The sequence below is a fragment of the Centropristis striata genome, chromosome 21 (assembly GCF_030273125.1).
Source record: "Centropristis striata isolate RG_2023a ecotype Rhode Island chromosome 21, C.striata_1.0, whole genome shotgun sequence".
NCBI lineage: Eukaryota > Metazoa > Chordata > Actinopteri > Perciformes > Serranidae > Centropristis > Centropristis striata.
Window position 1 is genome coordinate 12,147,839 of NC_081537.1, and position 23,990 is coordinate 12,171,828.

The following is a 23,990-nucleotide window of genomic DNA, read 5'->3' on the forward strand; positions in this document are numbered from 1 at the left end:
TAACAGAGAAATAAAACATATTCAAAATAAACATTTTTTTTTATTGCAGGCATCACTAGATTTTATTAGATCCACTCTTGACAGTGTGTCCTTTACATACTGGTATTCACTGTTTTCATTCACTGTTTGGCTCACATCATTTCACATTCTTTGCTGTTTGGTTTCTCACTTCGGCTCCAGGTCTTTGGCAACTGTGGGATAACAGGACAGATGATGGGAGTTAGATTTTGTTGAAGTAAGACCACATTGAATGGCAGAGTATTGTGTTTCAAATCTGCGTTTAAACAGTTCAATTCTGTTGCAGCTGTCATTGTAAACACAGTCAGCTTTCAGCTTTGATTGTGTATCACACAATCAAACTAACCACCTTATATGCTATTGGAGCTTGCTAGCATAACATTAGCTTCCTGGCTAACTCAAGGGTTCGGTGAGCGGCTAAAATTCTCCTCTTTTCAAGTCGTAATCAAGGTTTGTTCTATTTATTGTAGTAGTGAGCATCATTTTCATTGTATAAGAACCCTATGACATGGTAATTATTGTTTCAGGCATTAGTCTCACCCCAAAAAAATCTTTTGAAAAACTAGTTTTTTTTTAATACAAAATGCCAATAAATATAAATTAATGTAAGTCTTCAATGTTTTCTTTGGCCAGTGGTATAAACTGGATAATGAACAGGCGTCCATTATTAGGAAATAATGCACAAAAGGGAGGCCAGAACCGCCTGGCATAAAGAGTACATGATCATCTGCATTCCACACAACAAGTGACCACTGGAATGACCAACACTCCCACTCCATCATTATCCATCCCTACCTCCGCCCCCAACCCCCCCCAATCTTACGTCGGACGTCCAGCTGGCACTCCACTTCGTCCGTGCCCAGCTCATTGACAGCCTTGCAGGTGTATCTGCCTCCGTCAAAGGTGCCTGGCTTGCGAATGTTGAGGGTCAGGACTCCCTGGTTGTTACGCATCAAGAACTTGGGATCCTCACCGATGATCATCTTGTTCTTCATCCAGACAATTTTAGGCTAACATGAAAAAAAAATCAAATTATGAATAATTACATGCAATAAATTAGAGTTGAAACCATAGGGCTAAAAATGAAACCAAGGCAGAAAACTTCAGTTCCTCAACTGGCCACTAGAGGCAAAAGCGAGTCAATCCCCATAGACCCCCATGTTAAAATGCCAAACTTTATAGCAGAAATAAACATGCTGGTTAATTTCCTTGTTCATCGTCAATATGGGGGATGATTGTTGTTTTAATATATCTCATTTTTTAAAAATACATTAAAGCTTAAAGTTATGCATAATAACACAGAGAGACAGTTGGGTGCCGTCTCAGATGGTGTGTTTAAGCAACAAGCCTTCATTCGGCTCAACAACACTCCAGCTCTCTGCCTATTTTTGGATTAGCCGGGAGTTAGGTGGAGCCAAGGTGGCGACAACCACCCAAATTAAGCTTCATTTTAGAAACACATGAGTGACATCTTGCAGACTATATCCATATTTTATATCGGCTATAAATAAATGTAATCCTTAGACTACAGAAATATAAAATCTTTTATGTAATGTCTACTGTTGGCAGATTTAAGTCCTAGAGAACGTCAGACTTTAATTTGCTTATGAGAAGCGGCACTGTCAGCCTCCTCCTGTGACTCACGCTCCACAGGCTATTTTAACATGCATGTTTACCTTGGGGTTGCCTTTGACGGCACAGCTGATGGCGGTGCTGTAACCAGCCACCACAGTTCTGTCAACCAGGGGCTGAGTAAACTTGGGCACACAGCTCATGTCTTTCTCCTTGAAGCCCTTTTGTTTGTGCTCCAGGCCTATGGAGAAGGGTGGGAGAGTGCAGGAACACAGTCAACCTCTATATAAATCAGAGCAGAACTGTGGCACATTTTTCTCGAAATCTCCAACGCAATCCACGCACTCTACTGTACACACCTGTCTTGGCAATGACGGCAGTGTTCTTGGCCATACGCGGCTCCTCGCTCAGGCCGCAGAGGTTTTCACTGTAGACGCGGAACATGTACTCGTTGCCCATGATCAGATCTGAAGCTGTGCAGTTTGTCCGTCTGTTGTGCTCATAAACAGTGAACCAGTCCTGGAGAGAGAAAATGGTGATATTGTTATAACAAATTAAGCATAATGAATAGAGGTGGGGGAAAAAATCGATACAGCATAGTATCTCGATATTTTGCGTGGCAATATTATATCGATTCATGGCCGCCAAGTATTGATATTTAGCGTTCCGGCTGTCAGTGTTTTTGCCGTTTTTTTGTTCCTGAGGCCATAACGGGCTCACTTTTAGGAATATACTAGAGATACTTGTATCATATGTAACTAGAATGTCTAAGGAATCCATAGGCTGGGGGAAAATGTCGAAATAACGCTGCAAAGTTAAGCTTTTTTTAATGTATCATTCAGAAAAATTTAGAGCAGTGAAGCTTAAAGTTGAGGAAAGTTTGAGAAAATGCTGCAATTGTTGTTGTCCATACAGGTTTAATATCAGTTCAGTTCAGTTTGACTGAATACTTTGTTGGTCAGTCTGTGGGTTTGACTCTCATTTGGGAGAAATAAAATGACTGAAGTGAGATGAATAGACTGAGAATTTTCTCTTATTGGACAAAACAATTCATGACTGAATTTATTTTGTGGACACGAAATGCAGTTAAACAGTTAAATTGCAATTTATTGTATCGCAATACTCACCATATCGCAAATTCTTTAAAATTGCTATAATATCGTTTCGTGACTCAAGTATCGGGATAAAATCGTATCGTTGGGCCTCTGGTGATTCCCACCTCTAATAAAGAATACGTCAGGTGTCAAAACGCTGGCTGGAGTTTTTCTTGGCCTTATTGATGAGCTGCAGGACCTAAATATAGGTTGTGGTTAATGATGATCTTCTGTAGGTTTGACACACTAGCCCCTTCCTCGTCTCTCACCTTAGTCTTCATGTCTGCCTTCTGGATGGTGTATCCAGTGATCTCAGTGTTGCCGTCGTCCTTGGGGGGATCCCACTCCAGTGCTGCATTGAAGCCCCAGACATCTGTCACCTTCACGTTCATAGGAGGTCCAGGTTTATCTGGAAATAGTCCATGATGTGATTTTCAGTAAAGCACAAAGAATAGTTCTCACACACTGACGGTTAAAGTAACAACATTTCAGCAGAAGCCGTAATGCCAACATGATCTCACAGAAATCTGTGAAATAGCCACGGATTTCGCTTAACTCAAAATCCGTGGAATAGCCACGTATTCGCTCAAATTTCTGTGAAACTGACACGGATTTCGCTACAATGCAAGTTAATGACATAGTCATATCCAGTGGCTATTCCAACATACAAAGTGATTATGTACATTCACTGAGTGAATATTTAGAAAATAAAACATACATTTCTCGCTACAAATGTGATCAAAATCCATTTTTATGCTTAAACTAAATCAAAATATTGATTTTTCACTAAAAATGAGAGAACTGTCCGCCATGTTTTTTGTTCTGACCGCTGGGACCTTGAAAGTCACGTGACTTGGAACAAACCAATAGCCATGGGATATGACTGTCATTAACTTGCATTGTAGCGAAATCCGTGTCAGTTTCACGGAAATTTGAGCGATTCCGTGGCTATTCCACAGATTTTGAGTTAAGCGAAATCCGTGGCTATTTCACGGATTTCTGCAAGACCAGGTTGCGTAATGCATGTCACCAGTTGCAGACAAACCTTACCAACAATCCTGATGACGACGTTGGCTCTGTCCTCCATGTTCTCGATCTTTAGCACCAGCTCATATGTTCCAGAGTGCTCTCTCTCAGCCGAGCGGATGAAGAGGATGCTGTCCACGTTTGAGTTACGGACACTGACCATCTTTTCGTCGAGGGGTTTACCGTCCTTGAACCAGGTTGCGACAGGGCGTGGCTTACCCTATTGGACACAAAAACGACCCATTATTCAGGATAAAAAGGATTTGCTAGTCAAATTATAGCACTGACGGATCCTAAACAGACACCATTGTGTGTACTAAAATTGCTGATTTACAGGAAAAGGAGAATCTGCTTTTCTTCAAAGCTGTCAGTGTTTCTCACTTAATAAAGCTGGGTCATGAAAAGGGGACTCCTACAATGTAAAATCATGTTTAAAAAATATATATATTTGGCTTTTACCAATAAAATAGCACAGCACCAATTTAGCATAGCAATTCTATAACACTGAAAAACAATGGGTAAAATAACATGCCAAAATGAATGCAGCAGAACCAGGCATATCTTCTTTTTTATTCAATGCAGATCCCTCTGGAGCCACAAAGGCTCTTTACAACTGTTACAACGGTTTACAATTCATACACACAGTAGTACTCTCTAAAACATGTTAAAATACTCCCTTTAAATCTATAATGCCTATGGTTATAGTCTAAGTACACTGCAAAAAAGCCAACTTGTATTTTTGGGCCTAAAACAGTGATTTAATTTGGTAAAACTTGGAAATATAAATTACCGACATTTAGGGCAATAATGTAAGTTAGCACAACAAAGTAAGCCAGTTGTCTGCTCAAAAACAAGTTTGTGAGTTGTTGTTACTTATATCTTTAAGTTGGGGTTCACAACAAGGGACAATAGTTCTGCTAACTCTTATTTCTTTGTTGTGAAATTTGGTCATTAGCGAAAGCTAGCGGCTAACTGATGCTAGCAGCTAACTGATGCTAATGGCTAACCGATGCTAGCGGCTAACTGATGTTAGCGGCTAACTGGTGCTAGCGGCGCTGCTTGTTACAGCTACAAGAGTATCCATTAGCGTATCAATGCTAATTCAAAATTGTGGTCACAACAAGCTGACATTTCATAGCGCCGTGACAATCGTGCCAGAGAAATTCAGAGTTGAGCAAACTCAAAAACAAAACTTAAAATATTTAGTTTAATTGTCCAACTTGAAATTTTATCGAAGTTTGTTGCCTTGAAATTTTGAGTTCCCCCAACTTTTCTTTTTTTGCAGTGTACAGAGTCTATTTCCCACTTGTGTATATTAATATTTTGTATTTATTATATATTTTAGTTCACATTATCATATATATGTGGCACAGGCTTGTTTCTAACCTGGAAGGGGACAGTCAAGTTGATCTTTTCTCCTACTTTCCTGATGTACTTTGTTCTCAGGTCACGAGGGAGGCGGATCTTAGGATGCTCTGAAGTAGGAAAAGATATCTTATTAAAATACACCATGATAGTATTAAGCATCTCTCTATATAAAATATAATATATGTTCAAATACTAGCACAGAATAAGAGATATAATCCATAAAATATGTTTACAAATGCTCTTTGACCCGTGTCTGTTCACATCTAACCCTGACTGACTCACCCATGATTTCACGGATGGTGACGGGCTGTCCCAGCGTAGCTGGAGGACTGCGTCCAGCGATGTTTACTGCCACCACCCTGAAGTTGATCTTCTCTCCCACGGGGAGGCCACGCACCACAAATCCCTGCCTCTCACAAAGTTCCTGGTTTGCCACCACCCACTCAGTGTCTGAAATAAAAGAATATTACATGCAGTAAATCACAGCGAGTAGGATTTGAATCTTGTTTTTTGTGCTCATTTACATATATTCATCCAGATTTTGATCATAGATGTATTTCCTTTATTTGGTCGATTGTTGACTTAAGCTCTACTTTGATTTGAGTTAAATTGTCCATGAATATTCGAACCCCATTTGGTCTCATCACCTCCTTCCTTGCAGTATTCAATAACGTAGCCATCCAGGCCTCCAGCTCCGATCTTCTCTGGGGCGAGCCACTTCAGGGAGCATGAGTTGTCAGTCACATCATGCACTGATAGACGTGTTGGCTCACTGGTTGGAGCTGAGGGTGACAGAAAGAGACACTCAAGAGAATCACTGGTTTGACAAAAGGAGGACACAGAGAAAGATGGAGTGAAGATAAGCTGAGATACGTACCAATAGGCATGAAGGGCTTAGAGCTGATACTTGGCGGAGACATGCCAATGCTGTTGATAGCATACACCCTCATCTCATACATAACACCTTCAATCATCCTCTTAGCCTCATATGTAGTCGATTCATATACGTCAAAGTTGAGCTTTGTCCATCTGGAGGAGCCTTTCTTCTTCCTCTCCATGAGATAACCTGACGGAGGAAAAAGGGACAAAACCATAAACAAGGGAAGAATAATAATATAAGAATTTAAAAAAAAGTATATTTCAGATGCCAAGCCCATTAAATACGAAAAGGTTGAATCAAATTCATCCATTACCTTTGAGTTTTGCACCGCCATCAAATTTGGGAGCCTCCCAAACGATGTTGGCACAGTCCTCTCCCACTGATAAGCATCTGACATCCTCAGGGGGGTCAGGCACATCTAAAAATAAGATTACAGTTATTTTTAATGTACATCAGAAAAGTTTAAAGGGGACCTATTTTGCTATTTTTTCAGACTTGTATTTTATGCTAATGCTAAGACGTTACAATATTTACAATTTTCACCATCTTACCATGCTAACACTTGCAATTTAGCACCGTGCAGCTGAGGCTGCTGCTATCTATAATGGTTTTGCATGTCATAAAGCAAAGTACTGGAGCCAAAACCTTGGCCTGATTATGGCGCTAGAGGAAATGGAGTCAGAGCAGGACGGGACTTAAATGTGTTCTGTCTCTATGTGAGGAGATCACCAAATCATCAAAATTCATTCTGCGGGGAACATCAATATGTACACCAAATTTCATGGAACTAGAACATATTTACATGCTTTAAAAATAATAAAAAAAAAACACATTATTTTTCTCACACTGTGTCTTTAAATTTATTTGTTTACTCGTTTTAATGCCTGTCTCATTAAGGACATCTCTCTAAAAAAACAAAGTCTACTCTGAATGGTCAGTTTCCAGGTCTTCCTCATCTGCTTTCTCAGCATCAATGCAGATGGTATAGAGATAGTGACGTTGTAAATGACTGTAACGGCACTGTAGCACCAGTACAGTTGCGACATCACAACCTTATAGAAATCCCATAAGCTAATTCAAAGGCACAGTGTTTGCTTTTCTAGTGATCATTCTGATACTTTCATGGTATCTATATAGCCTGGACCTTGACCTGCTTTACAATTAAAAAAATCTCACTTTTTACAATATATGACCTTTAAAATGAGATATTTGAAAACTGGTGAAATGTAAACCACGTCACGGCACGTTATAAAAAGACCCTTACTCACCCACAATCTTCACAAACAGCATGGCCTTGTCCTCTCCAGCAGGGTTGGTGACACAGATGGTGTAGTTACCCTCATCCTCCCTCTCCGCCCCCTCAATCACGAAGCAGCTCAGGTCTTTCCTGGCCTCCACCCTTATGCGCCCCTCTGTTGCTGTAATTGCCTGACAAACAGGAATTTACAGCATGGTAAAAGAGTGACCACACAAGAGGGATGAAATCACAAAAGGTTTGTATGTAGACTGACTGATGCTGAATGTAGCCTGAGTGGCTTTGGGACAAATCAGAAGGGCCTTTATGGGCCATCTGAGTTGACCAGAGGGAGACTGTGGCAGCACTTGGGCTTCCCAATGGTTACCAAAGCGTAATACAGAATAAAAAGCCTCAAAGTATCCCACTAGGGCACAGACATATCTCTTTACTGAAAAGGGCACTTTGGCACCAAAAAAAATCAGGGACAGTCTCTTTCCTTTGTGCCCCTTACTGCCTGAGGGCACAGGAATTTCTGTTGGATGGGTCAAATCTCAACAGAACAGCAGTTTTATTTTCTGTCGAGGCAGCATTTAACTGAAGCTCAGTGAAAACAGACAATGAGGGAGAAGAGCAAAGAATAATTAGAAAAAGAAAACATGCCATACTGCACAAGCAGGTTAGGCTGACCTTCCAAGATCACAGATCATGAATATTTAAGTGGTTATTTTTCTGTGACCCTGTATCTGTTACATGCTTACTTGCTCTCCTTTAGACCAAACACAGGTAGGTGCTGGCTCTCCTGTGATCTCCACATCCAGACGGAGCTTGTTGCCTGCCACCACAATGATGGTGTTTTGGGAGACCATGTTTCCGGTGGTGTCCAGGTGGATCTTTGGAGGATCTGGTTTGCATACAAAGAGATTGTGTGGAAGTGGATTTGGGATATGAAGATTAAAAATAGCGTTTAAGTGAACTGAGATAATTTAAAGCTACCTACCTTGTCTAGGCACATAGTCAATCTTAATTTCTGTTTTGGGAGAAAAAAAGAGTTGACATTAACACGTAGGCTGACTAATGCATCCATGAAAGCACTTTTGGAATCTTGTTTGTCCGTCTCACCCAAGAAGTTGAGTTTGGCAGAAAGTGACAGAGCGTATCCATCAGGGACAAATGTGTAGTCTCCAGCATCCTCTGGTTTCACATCATCAATAATCAGTCGATGAAACCTGAAATAAGCACCAGTGATGATGTGATAACCTATTTTTATTTTATGATAAATGTCCTAAAAATGCTTTTGAATCTATATGTATGTCCTTGTACCTTCCAATGTGACTCATTTTGATGCGGTCGGATGGCAAGACCTCCACTCCGTCTTTAAACCACTTTCCTGTGACCTTGTCATCAGACACCTCACACTTGAACATAGCCTGGTCTGTCGCCCTGACTGTCAGATCAGCAATGTCCTGCAACACCTCCAGTTGTTTTTCTGAATAAGACATTGGAAATCAGAAGAGAGAAGAGCGTGTGAAGGTAAGGGGGACGAGGGAAGAGGGTTCATGATAGCAACATCTTGACACCCACTGCCATGAGTTGTTAGTTTGTTTGTAAAGAGAGGCGTTAAGCCCTGAGGCCAGCAGTTAAATTCAGCTGCATCCTCAGCACTGCATTTAAATGATAGCGAACCCAGACTGAATATAGTATATCTATACAAAATGCCCAGTGAACAAACTACACTAAAAATAACTACATAACAGTTATTAGGTTTCAGTTTCAAATGTGTCATAAACCCCACAATCATTCAGAAAAATCAAACATTTTCTAGTGGTACCTTCCACCTCCAGCTCTCCCTTGGTGTGCCCCCCATTTGTCCAGGCATGGTACATTCCAATGTCCTCCAGCGTAGCCTCCTGGATGATAAGCCAGTGCTTCTTTCCATCTTTCTTGAAGCGGAACTTTGAGTCTTTGTCTTTGTGAAGCTCCACATCCTCAAAGTACCTGGAAAAGAGCACACAGTGAGCATGGCACAGCTAAATGTTTAATACTAATACTAAAGTCTGATGTAAATTACCGTTCAGTTACGGCTAAAAATGGCTTTGACAAATATTAGTGGGCTTTTCATTCATCAATGGGAAATGTCTAAACACACACACACACACACACACGCACACACACTTAGACTGATCAACATTTTAAATGGGCAAAACCACCCAGGCACATTCACAATAACTTTTGAATTTATTTGAAAGGGTTTGCCCTCTGGGGACCTCATTTTTTGTCCCAATACTGTCAGAGGTCCCTAGGATGTCTCTGTGGCCCTATAATGTGGGGAAAACCAGCACCCGCCCACACACATACACCTGACAACCCTCATCGTAGTGGTTGAGGCCCAGACTTTGGTTTTACACATGTTAAGTTACATGACGAGGAAATATTCCACATTACTCCGATGGAAAAAAAAAAGGTAACAAAAAATTGTTATTCCACTGTTATGTTCGTACAAGAGTGTTCAATATTGATTTTCACTAATCAATAACTATTACTGCAGTAAGGAAACCATGTAGTTGGTCCTTCCCTGAGCCTCAACTAATGGAAGTTACTTCAAAGCCCTTGTCCCAGAAAAAAAACGAAAACAAAAACATTTTCTCTTAAAGTCACAGTAACAGTAACCTGCCTAACTGCTCATAACAAAAGGTACAAAAATAACATCTTTATGCAAATATTTTTCTTATCTGAACATGACTTACATCTAATTATGTTTATCTGACTGATTTTAACTTGGCATAAAACACACTGAAATTGTTCCTATTTATAAACTTGTACTTCTATAAATATAACTTGGCTCCAACAAAGAAATATTGAATTTGAATAACAAATAGGCAAAGAAATGGAAAAAAAAGAAGTATTCTCCAAAACAATTTCAGGAAGTATTTGTGGCTAGATGTCAGTTATGAGGTGAGGGATTAATTCATGTACTGTGGCCGATATCATTGCAATGTTGTCAAGTCCGTCAAGTTACCCTGTATGGATTATGTTGTTTTTGTATTTCCTGTTTTATTTTTGTAATCCTAGTGTTTCCTTATTGTCTTTGATTTTGCTTCCTGTGTTTTCCCGCCATTATGATTACATGCCCCGCCCTGATTAGTTTCACCTGTGTCTCCTCATCTGTTTTTATATACACCCTGCACTGCAAAAAAAGAAAAGTTGGGTGAACTCAAAATTTCAAGGCAACAAACTTCGATAAAATTTTAGGTTGGACAATTAAACTAAATATTTTAAGTTTTCATTTTGAGTTTGCTCAACTCTGAATTCAGATTTTTGGCAGATAATGTTGCGACCACAATTTTGAGTTAGCATTGTATCAATGCAGCACCGCTAGCATCAGTTAGCCGCTAGCTTTCGCTAATGACCGAATTTCACTGCTTTCCCGCATTTCACAACAGAACTATTGTCCCTTGTTGTGAACCCCAACTTAAAGATATAAGTAACAATAACTCACAAACTTGTTTTTGAGCAGACAACTGGCTTCATTTGTTGTGCTAGCTTACATTATTGCCCTAAATGTCAATAATTTATATTTCCAAGTTTTACCAACTTAAATCACTGTTTTAGGCCAAAAAACACAAGTTGGCTTTTTTGCAATGTGTGTGTTCTTCTGCTTGTGGCTAGTTTGTCTTTGTTCCCCTGTGATGAAAATTTAGACCGTCTCTTTGTGAGCAGCCTCTGTATGTATTGACCCTGCTTTGCCTTTTAGACTTTGTCACACTGACGGCCTCACTGTGTATCAACCAAAGCTTAATTATGAGGTTTGAATGTTTGAACAGGAGGTTTAACCCTCCTGTAAGATTTGTTTCTCAGGAACAGCAACAATGTTCGTGGGTCAATTTGACCCGGAGCATGTTAAATAAATAATTTAAAAAATCCCAATAAACATTGTTTATATTTAATTATTACCTCCATTACTTAAAATGTAATCAATATTTAGTTCTTTACCTCTTATAGATCATGGTTCAATGAGGATAATTCATTTTTTTTAAAGTATGTTAAAAATATAAAATACAATAGTTTTACATGACATTGATTTTTTTTTAAATTATTTACATTTTGAATTCTTTTTATGAAGTGATATTGATAAATCAACACGACACACACATATGTGAAATGAACCATTTTCATTTTATCTGTTGATACACTTCTTAAATCAAGCAGAAGAAGTTTCACCCCGAAAAAAACAGTTTTTTTTAGATTTTTAACCCATAAGAACCCAGACCCAGTTATCCTTAAAGGAAAGTTATGGGGGATATACCACCATTTCTGATGTGTTTTCAAAAACACTATCCCTAAATGTCAAAGATCTGTGACGTGACATAAACATTACATTGGGCGCTTATAGTATTTATGTTTATAATATTTATGTTTATAATATTTCGTATTTTAAAATTTAAAAAAACTAGACACAAATTTTCATTTTTCTCTGCATCTCCACAACATCTATCAAAATTGTAACATTATTAGTTCTGTTTAACAACAAATTATTTTTTAGATTTGTTTTTAAGTAGCATAATAATAATAAATCGATAATAAATAAATACAAATAACCATGTGTCTTTTTGTTTATCAAAATTGTGACTTTAATTTGTTCAGGAAATGTGGTCAAAACAAGTTAAATGCAATACAGGACACCGTATTAACGGATTAGAATTGTTAAATGGGTTTAAACTTAGCCTAGTAACAAAAAACAGAAGATTTAACGTATTTGTTACACGGGTGTCACCATGGGTTCTTATGGGTTAAACTTTTAAATGGGTCAATGTGACCCACAACATAACAGGAGGGTTAAACTGAACTGTTGTACCTAATCTGACTCGTGTATTTCGAGTCCTTTTTTAGTGCCCTGCGCTCAGAAAAATAACTCACTGGATGAACTCAATTCAATTGTGGGCAGAATTTCCATCCAACAAATATATGTAGCCCAAACTCAAAACAAGTGCATCGATGTAATATAATGTATTTGAGTTAATGTAGCTCACTTTTTTTTTTACATTTGGTCGAACTCAAATTAAAAACATATATGCATTGTATTTAAATTTAGTTACCTCAACTCATTTATTTCAAGGAGAGCTAAAATAAAGAAATTGTGTTTGTTCAACCTAAAAACATAGAATTGAAAACTGAAAGTCATTCTTTTTGGGTTGAAAGGAAGGACAGGGGAGTAAATTAATACATTTTAGGTTACACTTCTTAAACTACTTTTAATTTGATTTGAATTGATATATTTTCATTAGACAAACAATACATTAATGTGTCACATCTAAGAAGGGCTTGAATCATTTTTTTGAGTGTGGTGTTACAAATGTAGGACTGAGTGAAAGAAAGATATGTAATTAACCCTTTGATGCACAACATGGGTCTAAAGTGACCCGACAGTTTTTATGTTCTATATCTTTGCAATAATTCATCATTCAGTATTCCAGGTTTTCCTCAATTAGTTTGTTTTTGATCATCATGCATCCTAATTTTTATGTTTTCCTTTATTATTTTTTGAATAAAATCCCTTTTTCTGTCACTACTCTTCTAATACACAACATGGGTGAAAAATGAGCCATATCCATTTTTTTTAGCTAAGTAGCTTGTTAAGCTAACTTCTTGGCTAAGTATTTAGCTAAGTAGCTTGCTAAGCTAACTACTTAGCTAACTTCTTGGCTAAGTAGTTAGCTTAGCAAGCTACTTAGCCAATTAGTTAGCAATGTAATAATACAAAAAAAAATGTCTTCATAAATTATGAGAAGCAAAATGAAAATAACGATCTGTTTTTATCAAAAACAAGATATTTAAAGAATATTTAGAATATTCAATTATAAAATAAGTTGATATCAAAAGATAGAGCACAGAAACACACAGCAAGCTATAAATAACATGGGGAATGAATGCGGGTCATTTTTGACCCATGTTGTGCATCAAAGGGTTAAAGCCGTGGCCTAGAGCCTTTTTTCCAAAATCACAGATATACTGACCACATGACGTGGGCTCCCTCCTCTGACACTTCGATCTCAAACTCCACTCTCTCTCCAACCACCACGTGATAGTCATCCATCAGCTTGGTGATGGTCACAGGGGGCTCTGGGAACAGCAGAGAATCATCACATTCAGATTTCATCATCATCATCAGAAATTTTATTGAGTAGGATAAACCCCTTGAGAGGAATCCTCTCGTTTTCGAGGGGGTCCTACATTACAAAACAAAACACTCAACAATTTACAGACATACAACAACAAAGACAACAGGCATCAACACAAACATAACAAACAAAAAATTTACACATACAGATTTTGGTAACGCTTTATAATAAGGTCCTTAATAACCATTAATTAACAAGTAATAAGGCATTGTTCTCGCTTTAGATCCGGTAGTTGCAAAAAGCATAGTTAACTTATAGTTAACTTATAATAGATGAGCAATAAAGTATATTTTAATATCAATAAGCAATAAGCAAACAAAGTAAGATTAATAAAGGCATGGCAAAGACATAATGGGTGGGTCATGGGTGTTTGTAATGCCATTATTAACACTTATATAAGCTTATAAACACACAATAATGTTAATAAGCATCTTGTAAGGACTTACAGGGGCCTTATTACTTGTTAATTAATGGTTATTACAAGGACCTTAATATAAAGCGTTACCCAGATTTTTACTGCTGATAAACTGAGAAAAAAATATGGCTGCACCTTTGACAAACACCTCTGTGAAGCACTTGTCCTCGCCAACCACACACTCATAGGCAGCATCATCAGCCAGGCTCGTCCTGTTGATGGTAAGTGTTCTGACATTCCCCAATGACTCCATGACGTACCTTGAAAAGTGACAAATGGACGAAGTCAATGATATGTTTTACTACCAATGTCTTATATCTCTATGTAGTGTTCTGCTGCTAGGGGAGTCTCAATTAAATCCAAGGACAGAGTGTGGTGAAGTTGTGAAGTAAGGTCAGGATTCTTTCATTGGTCCTCATTTAGTTTTTAAGTTTAAGTTTTTACATGAAGCCGAATTAACTACAGAGATCTTGTCATTGTTTTTAAACAAATAACCTGTGATTAAACCTGCTAAAAACATTAAATGAAACAGTTACATGTTTAAAAATCAGTGTTTCTGATAATGTTTGCTCGACTTGTTTCTCTGATAACTTAAGATCCAGATGTCTATTGGCTAAAATCCACCATATGGTTAAATATATTTACAAAATTGCCCATAAAGTTGATATAATGTTTTCAGACACACTGTAAAAAATGTTTGTAGAAATTCCAGTAACACTGTCAAATTGCATCAGAAATAGGTCGTAAAATTGAACATTGTACATTACCGTAGTAGATACTTTTAATAACTGTAAATCAAAGAATAGCATAAAACTTTAAATTCTACTGTCATAAACTGTAGAAAACACACAGTTGTGCTGTAAAAATAAACAATTTTCATGTAAAATGAATGGAGAAATACCATGATGACACAATTATCCTGAAAGTAATGGGATTATTCAGTATAAATTACAGTTTTTTTGCTGATATTTACATTTATATACGCTCACTGTATTTCTTACGGTGAAGTTCTGGCAACCACAGCTGCCGGTATTTTACCGTAAATTAAACAGATTTTTTTTTACAGTGCACAATCCTCCATTAATTGTGGTTTCATTTTCATTGTGATATGTTTGGAAGAAATTGATTAGTAAAGTTTTGAGAAGATGTACACTTTATCTGTCAAGAATAAATCACATTTTCACAATTTCATGGAAAGAGGTAAGAAATATTTTATTCCAACTTTGTGAGCAACTGTAAAAAAAAAAAAAAATGTTTGTAGAAATTACAGTAAAACACTGTCAAATTGCATCAGAAATAGGGGGTCAAATTGAAAATTGAATATCATTGGAGTAGACTCTTTTAATCACTGAAAAATCAAGGAATAGCACAAAACTTGATAACTGTTGAAAACAAACAGTTTTTTTTGTTTGTAAAATTAACAGAGATATACCATAATCTCACAAGGACACAATAACCCTAAAAATAAAGGGACTATTCAGTCAAAATTAAAGTTTTTGATAATATTTACATTTAAAATTACAGTAGAAAACCCCTCACTGTATTTTTTACGGTGAGGTTCTGGCAACCACAGCTGCTGGTATTGTACCGTAAATTAAACAGATTGTTTTTTTTTTAGTGATTTCTATAAAATTATGTACAGAATTGTACAAAAATAATCCCTGTGAATTCTCACTTATGACCCATTAGAAGCATATACCGCCCGAAAAAAGGAGACGCACCGCTGAAAAAAAAAAGTTCCAAAATGAGAGTGAACCTTATAATTATGTATTTCTGAGTTGGAAACATTTGGGATTATGTGAGTACACAACTTAAGTCCCATAAGGTGATATTGGCATTTATTTTGAAAGGGTTGGATTATGAAGACCCAGCTTCAGTTGCCACCTGAGTCATAGATTATCTGGTATCTGCATTAGTTTACATTATGAGGCATAAAATGTCTTGGCAGTGGGACTTGCCTAACCCATGGGGGGGCTCCTGATGACCGCCTAAAAATAAAACATGTTGATGGCAGCATCGCTTCTCAATATGACTTTGTGCCGCAGATAATTTTAGCATGGTATTTTTAAAACACTGCCCGTCAAGTCCATCTAAGCTTGATGATTAATGTGATACAGCCTAAGACTACTGTCTAATTAAGCAAAATGTCTTACATGAAGCTTAGCAGGGTGAAAAAAGACACTAGCAACAGTCTATGTGAACTAATGATAATAAGTGTGTGGTGATGCTTTTAAACATGTACTTGGCTGAGGGTTTGATCTCCTGGCCATTCTTCAACCATTTGACCTGGACGTCGGGATCGACCACCTCACACCTCAGGACAATCTTCTTGCCCTTTTCCACCGAGTAGCAAGAATCAAGCCTTTTCAGGAAAGCTGGATTTGCAGGCAGAAAGAGAGGGGAAAAAAAGAAAAAAGAGTGAGCAACTCATCAGCTCAAAAAAAATCTCCCTTCTCTTATTTCCTCAGCCCGGTTGCACGATGCCCTTTCTTGCCTCCTGTCGTCTCCTGCTGTCTCACCTCCTAATCCATTTCCTCCCCCTCCCTTCACCTCTCGCCTGACCCGACTTACCCTCGCTATGCTTGGGCTCGACCACCTTCATCTTCTTGAGACGTTTCAACATGCCCCTCAGGTCAGTGATGCCATGCTCAAAGGCGATTTTCTCATACTCGCTCGGATGGGCATTCTTAAGCAATTCCCATACGTCGACTGCTGGTTCCTCTTTTTCAGGCCTCTTCTTCCTGTCGATCAAGACAGAGGGATATGTATTTCTGCCACTGGAGAGCCATAAATGGTTTGTTTTTAAATTGGTAAAAATCCTCAGTTTCTCACTTCTTCGCGGCTTTCAGCAGAGCACTGAAATCCAGATCTCCCTCATCCTCTCCAGCATCCCTGTATGTATGGAAACAGACATTCAGTACACAAAGTGTAACCAGCATCAGGCATATGGCACATTGCATTAACCATACTGTCATATATATATTAATAGTCTACGTATGTTTTTCCCTCTTGTGTATTCACACACATATACTACTGAGAGAGGCTGAAATACAACCCCGCCCTCAGTGCCCTTACGCTCTCTTGAAGGAAGACAAAATATCAGCCGGGGCCTCCTGCTGCGCAGCTGTAATGAGAGAAGTTGCAGAGACCGCACATTAGGCCTGGATCAAATCAGAACATCAGCACGTATGGAATCTGTGGCAGCCTCAACTGGCCTCAGAGTCCGTTTTCACTCACCCTCAACAGAGATCTCAAAGGTGGAGCTGTCACACTTGTCTTTTGCCGACACCTCGCACCTGTAGCCTCCAGCATCTCCAGCCACCACTTTGATGATCTTCATCTCATAAGTATAGATCTTTGGGAGGCGGGAATATAACTTAAGTACTTCGTAGTTATTTCAGAAAGGGGATGATGAGATTAACGGTCTAACACACCTTGGTATTCCTGTCGTATGTTTCTTTGAACTGCATGTGTTTTCCGGCCTTGCTGCCAAGATCCATCCACTTGCCCTTCAGCCATTTCATGGTGGGTTTTCTTGTCAGGGTGGTGGAGTCAACCTTGGCAATGAAGGTAATATCCGAACCTGCCATGCACAAAAAGCAATTAACAACTCGGTGTTCAGACGTCCTGCCAGCAGACCAGCGTTTTTTCTTCTTCCGTAGGGTTTATGGGCTAAATTTTAATAAACTGGAGACACTGATATTATATGAAAGTAGAAGATCTAAGGAATCTATAGACCCCAAGAATGTCAGGATATCATGTCGGGAAGTTTTCGAAAAAACTGATACGGGCTTTGAAACTGGGTTTCACTGGAAAGCTGAGACTGTTATGGATTCAATGAGCCCAGTCTTCTTCATGTGGGATGATGTTAGTCATCAGTAGTAGCCAGTTCATTGCAGTGAGGGCCTTTCCTGAGTCTCAACCTCAGTGTATAAAATGAGCTGCTGTGACCTCTAGAATAATCACAGCCTCATGAAACTTTACAACCACAGACTAAAGACCTAGAGCATTCAGAGTGTGTGCAGCCAGGTATAGTGACAATAAGGGGGTTTCTAAGCAGTTTGAAGAACAGAAGACATTTATTTTTGACCTGCTATCTCCCCCTAAATATCCACTGCGAACAACCACCAATTCTCAAAAAAAGGACCTAACTGGTTAACTCCTATAACATTAATTTAACACATTGTGGATTCCTACTGCTTCCTGTCATCTGTTTCTGACCTGCAACAGCGGTGACTTCCAGCGGTGGCTTCTCGACGAAGAGCCCAGTGAGCTCCTGCGCTCCGCCCTCTGGAAACAGAGACAGAAATTAGTGCATTTACTTACTCTTACAAAAAGAAAAGAAAAGAGAACCTGAAATGGCATTGAAAACGTCCCCAGTGTGCAACAACCCAAAGTGCAAAGGACACAGTGAAATGCTCTGACATTTTTACAAACACTTATGAAAAAAAGTGCAAACAACAAATGCAGCTAAAAGACTGAAGTATGACAACAAAACCCACAAACCCGCAAACATAAAAAAAAACATCTGCATATTCTTGCTTAGCTCTAACTGCAAGTTACTGTGACCAAAAACTGCCCTTATAAGTTCTTATAAGATGCTTATTAATATAATTTTATCTTAATAAGACTATATCAGTGCATCAAATCATCAAATTATCTTTTAAAAAAGTAATAAGGCATTGTTCTTACTTTTCATTTGGTAGCTGCAAAAAGTTAATTAAAGGCACACTATGCAAGAATTTCCACTCACTGTTTGTAAACGCTACACTTAAACAATGCAGATCCTCTCTGGCTCAACGAAAGTGAAAGCAAACACCAGATCCCCTCTCGAGCTTGACTGCCTGGTATGTCGATGTGCTATATATCCATTTTTTTCTGCGCCTGGGATGCTATTTGTGAGATTTTGTGTAGTTTTTCTTGCTTATCACAAATATAATCAAATCTTGCAGTTTGGGCTTTTCTTGACAAATGACTATACATATGTAAAGTAAATCTTCTGTGCTTTTGTTTTATGGTTTGCCCAAAAAGCTTTGACAAATGACTTCATGATTAGTTATGGGGTTTGTCTTCCCCAGTAATTACAAACAAAAGTTGTTTTAACTTAAATTATAAATTGTTCACATGAAAAAAAAATCACAATTGTAAATATGTGCACATCGGCTGTTATCCTATATATAAAAGAGACATTGAACACGTACAGGTGCATCTCAATGAATTAGAATATCATAAAAAAGTTTATGTCAGTAATTCAATTAAAAAAGTGGAACTGACACATTATATAGATCCATTACACACAGAATGAAACATTTTACGTCTTAGTTTATTTAATTTCTTGCAATTATAATGATTATGGCTTACATTTAATGAAGACCTAAAATTCAGTGTCTCAAAAAAATGTTATTATTACAAAAGACCAATTTTAAAAAGTGTGTTTAATATGGAAATGATGGCCTCTGAAAAGTATGTCCATCTATATGACTCAATACTTTGTACTTTGTATTACTGTTTGACTTGAACTACTGGAAATGGACTTTTGCATGACATTCTAATTTATTGAGATGCACCTGTATATAATGCTTCAGAACAAAAACTCATCTAACAGGTGAAACACGGATCCAAACACATACACGGACAAGAGGGCAAAGATGGATATGTTTCATGTATTCAGGCAAGCAATAGTTCCAGTGACACATAATCACTTTAGCAAAGTATCATAACCAATTAGAAGGTCTAAAATGTGCTAATGAACTCTTGACTGTGCTAAATATAAAACGTCCAGCAAGTGCACCTGTTGACCTTCATACATCGGCGCTTCCTACCCATATCAAAGATCTGGCATCCAAGGTGCAAAACAGTAAACAATGCATATTTACCATTAACATTAGCATCTCAGTAAAGTGAACCATACAGTACAGTGCTTAGTTTTATACATTCGGTTTATACTTGACAACTTCATTTGGCATGATATTTGACTAACACAGAACACATACTGTGGGATGCATAGATCTGCATTTCATAACATCACATTTGCATGCAGTAGATAGTCACAGTCCCGCACTGTGCCTCCAGCTCAACCTTACCCTCCTCTGCAGGCTCCTCCTTGGCTGGGAAAAACAAACATCCCCGTTTAACATATGGAAGTATAACAATTAGCGGTTATACTGTACCATAAGTCGGTGTAAACTCTCGAGGTCAAACAAGGCAAGTGAACGGCAATTACAGAATTATTATTCTGTAGAATTATTACATTAATACACCACACAGTGAAAGGCAATCCAAAAAAAGTGTGACTGTTATCACTCAAAACAGAAAGTAATCAAATGTGTTGATTACTGCACTTTTAATCACCAAACATCACTATGATTACTTCTTTTGGACTGATATTGCAAGGCTGCTTGTCACAAAGGAGGCAATTACTTTACCCCATACGGAGCATTTGCACCCCAGGCCGCTTAAATAAACCACTGAAGTGTGGCTTGAAAGACGTTTTGTTTAGTATTTTCTGTTTAGGGCATCGACGTGTACTGAATATAATAATTTGTCTTGATGTTTGATGCATTTTCCTCTTAAGATTCCCTCAGGCTTGATACAACTGTGGGCAAAAACTGCACTTACGCTCTTATAACATTCAAAATGTTTCCAATACTGGTGCAAAAATTGCCTCAAAACAGTTGCAGTGGGCCAAGTGACGATAATCCCACCCCCACACAGTAAAACCCCCATGGATATGACCTTAAACCGACTTGGTATGATAAGCACTTCCCACACAGAAATTCAACTGTAATAGACACACTGACGGCAACCTCAGCGGGTGCTATTCCCACTTCGGAGTCAGGAGTGGGGATCAAACAAATGGAAGACATGAAAAATCAAATGAGCGTCAATGGCTTCTGTGTATGAACTAAAAATGTCCTCCCAAAAGGTGTGTTTAATTCCTTGTCATTAAAATCATATCCCGAGAGTTACTCAACACGGTTTAATTCTCCTAAGGTAAAAGGCAGATTTGTTTAAGCCTGTTCCCATGGCTAAAATTGGAGAGGAAGTCCTGGCATCTCGACTAGTTCTGAGGTCTCCTCAGGTTTCCCTCTGAACTTTCTTCAGCTGCTGTCTTTGGATTAAGCCTAGCATGCTAGCCATGCTACCATCCCGCTGAAATGTTTAATTAAATCCCCTCACCATGTGAAAGTAACATTTAGCGAAACCTAGCTTGCCCAAGTGAAACTGAGCTCTGCTTTGGGTGGCACATGGCTGATAGTGACAACAACAAGGTGTTTCTATTGTGCAGTCTCCTCTTTATACTGCTTTGTTTCATGCTCCAGTTTTCCTCTAATCATGCTCTGCCACCATGCCTACTTTCCTTTACACTTTATGTGTCACATGCTGAGCTGAGCTCTGTGTGGAACATCTGCAGAACAATATACTCGTCTTCCCTCTGGGCAACCGGTGCTACTGTACAGTCTGTCTTGCACAGTCCGGCATTCACTAATAGGCATTCAAGATGATGAGATACGCACTCATAAATGCTAAAAAGAGATAAAAGAGCTTCCTCAGATGCATCACTGCACCCGTTCTGCAAGGAAATTATGGATGTGACATCCAGGGCAGTAACCAGACTAAACATTTAATGACCTCATACCCAGCTCCTTGACCACTCTCTTCGCTCTGCAGGCTGTATTTCAGGGCAGGTTTTGGGTCTCAAGCCAACAGCCCCAAGATAGCAGCCTGGTTATGAGGACAGAAAGCTGCCATGTCACCTTACAGGAGTCTGCAGTTGCTCACGTCTTCCCTACATACCTCAAAGTCTTTCCATAATGGCCAAGTAGCCTAAAAAGGAAGCATGAACAAATAAGCTGACCTTTCTATTAAGGTGATCATCAAGACTTGGAGAGCTGAGCTATGCTGCAGACTCCTAAACAAGTGATAATATGCACTGAACATAAGGTTATGGACTTGTTCCGCTGCTAGTTAAGCCTCAGCCAGGTGTCCAAGTGTGGAAAAGATTGTTTCTCCTTCGGCTCAGTAGGTATGGGACATTCCACATACATGTTGAAGGACAACAGAAGGAATGAGCAGCTTTCAGCTCCCTGATGTCTTGGCATCCGTAACCCTTTTCCATTCAATCTACTCCTAATCAGTCGGGACAGAGCAAACATCCAGCACGTCTCTCTGGGAGCTAAAAGTTCAAGGGCCCCTGAAAGCCCATGGCAGACCAGGACAGCTTTGTAACATGAATAACTCCCCTTGAATTTCACTCGTAAAACCTCAGTTGTGATGCAACTCGAGAATGACCATGACTACGGTTTAGTTGGTAAACCATCTACAGGCCTTTGGCCTTCAGAATTAGCATGAGACACTATACCCAGTGTGTCTTTTCGTTGCACAGTTTGGTGTGCCATGATATCTTGGATGACCTCACTGCTTGAGCTCCTTGTATTACAATAGAGCATAATATTAATAAAAGTGTCACCCAATCAGATGACAAGCAGCAACAGCTGCCATTGTTCCAAAACGACTGTTACACATAAAGCACAGCTGTGTTTCCACTCTCGTTGTTTAAATTGCCGGCGGGACAGAGGCAAAAGAGAGCTGGTATCATAGCTCACAGATGGGATGGGTAGTAATCTTCACATGGGAAAAAAGTATTCTGGATTGTTGAAAGAACAGAAACAGCATAATTTGTCTACCAGCAGTAGAGGACACAGGTGAATGAGACACAGATAGCATCACGCAATAAACTGCAAATGAGATCACTTTAGTGAGCTCTATTTTCGTCTTGGATACAGGCAAGGATCTGGTGAGTTGTAGGCCTGAGGTGTGGCTTATTCTGGGGGTAACTGCTGCACAGCCGCAAGAAGCTGCAGGCTCTGAGGGGGAGTTTTAGAAGGGATTTTCGTGGGATCTGTAAGATACGAGTGCTGAGGCAAGCAGAGCCACCCTGCATACTTATGTTACATTTAGGATCTCTCTAGCTGCTCTGTGGCAGAGAAACAACCTGTCTTTTGTCTTTGGTAATGGTGAGTCCACAAAATATAATTTATAAGTCTTATAGAGCAAAGTAAGATCTGTGTTTGCCATTTGAACAATTTGTCTTGCAACAATTTCAGTCCAGTTTTAAGTAATCAAAAAGATTTCAAATCCTAAGATAGACCTAGGTCTACTTAACACTTTATATATTATGTGACATCTAACTCACACATAATACTAAAACTATACACAAAGAACACTCAAATCATACTTTTGGAAGAGCAAAAGTAAATTCATCAATGGGCACATCACTATAAACGTTGCTCTTTCCTTACCCTCCCCATCAGCTTCTGAATCTGTTGCAGACAAGGAAGCAAACTTAACTGAAAAAAGCAGCTAGGAAGCGAACGCGTGTCGCACAAAAGATGACGCACAGCTGCAACAGCGACCAATAAACCAACACAAGCACAATGCATCATATTTCATAAAAAGTGTCTTCCTTTGACATGTTACTGCATGCAGAAATATATATACATACATAGATGTATAAATAGAGCACAAAAGATACACTTTCAGTAACAGAAAACAGGACATATAAAACTGTATATACTTTTAAACTGGAAATACAACAATAAATTACAAAACCAAACATGTTGCACAAACTGTAAAACCAAACCATCCACACATACCATATACTACACAGTATATGTATATATCAGTCCATGATGACAAACAGCATAATGCATTTAAAGTGAAATATATACTCCTGTTATTTATTTCATAGCAATCATTGACTATCATAGGTGTGCATTATTTTTTCATTTGAATAAAAGACATTCCGTTTGAGCATTAATTCATGTATTTTAGAGGTGTTCAGAAAATACATGTGAAATGTTATGCAGGTCACCTGAGACAGAACAGAAGGACCTGCAAGAGTCATGCAGAAACTGTAATTTCCACGCAGAGTGCCCCATGTATGCACCTTTATGTGAATACATTATATGGATTATATAGTTGGACCAGAACATTCAGAGTACAGGCTTTCCTCCTTACCTCCATCTGCAGGGGGTAGTTCTAAGAAAAATGAATACAAATTAGCTCCCAATATAGAATTATTCACTATATGTAGTCATAAGCTGAGGAGAAAGTTAATAGAAAGTGTTTATTATTCCACTGATGCTTAGCGGTGCCTACCATCTTGCACTGGCTGCGGTTCAGCTGGGTGAATAAAAATCAT

The 23,990-nt window shown here is 38.7% G+C and overlaps 1 protein-coding gene across 1 annotated transcript; it reads right to left on the reverse strand.

The window, feature by feature from the left end:
* Positions 1 to 58: 58 nt before the first annotated feature.
* Positions 59 to 23,990, reverse strand: mybpc2b (myosin binding protein Cb). The gene is made up of 28 exons (XM_059324662.1): positions 23,948 to 23,990; positions 23,807 to 23,827; positions 23,089 to 23,109; positions 18,008 to 18,076; positions 17,221 to 17,369; positions 17,024 to 17,141; positions 16,862 to 16,910; positions 16,619 to 16,678; positions 16,358 to 16,527; positions 16,029 to 16,161; positions 13,922 to 14,046; positions 13,207 to 13,312; positions 9,024 to 9,190; positions 8,516 to 8,681; positions 8,315 to 8,421; positions 7,954 to 8,096; positions 7,227 to 7,386; positions 6,272 to 6,376; positions 5,956 to 6,144; positions 5,726 to 5,860; positions 5,361 to 5,528; positions 5,097 to 5,185; positions 3,735 to 3,930; positions 2,954 to 3,093; positions 1,950 to 2,109; positions 1,695 to 1,831; positions 842 to 1,028; positions 59 to 191 (listed from the first exon to the last, which is right to left on the reverse strand). The coding sequence occupies exons 1-28, from the start codon at positions 23,988 to 23,990 to the stop codon at positions 166 to 168; spliced, it is 3,339 nt and encodes a 1,112-aa protein (XP_059180645.1). The 3' UTR covers positions 59 to 165.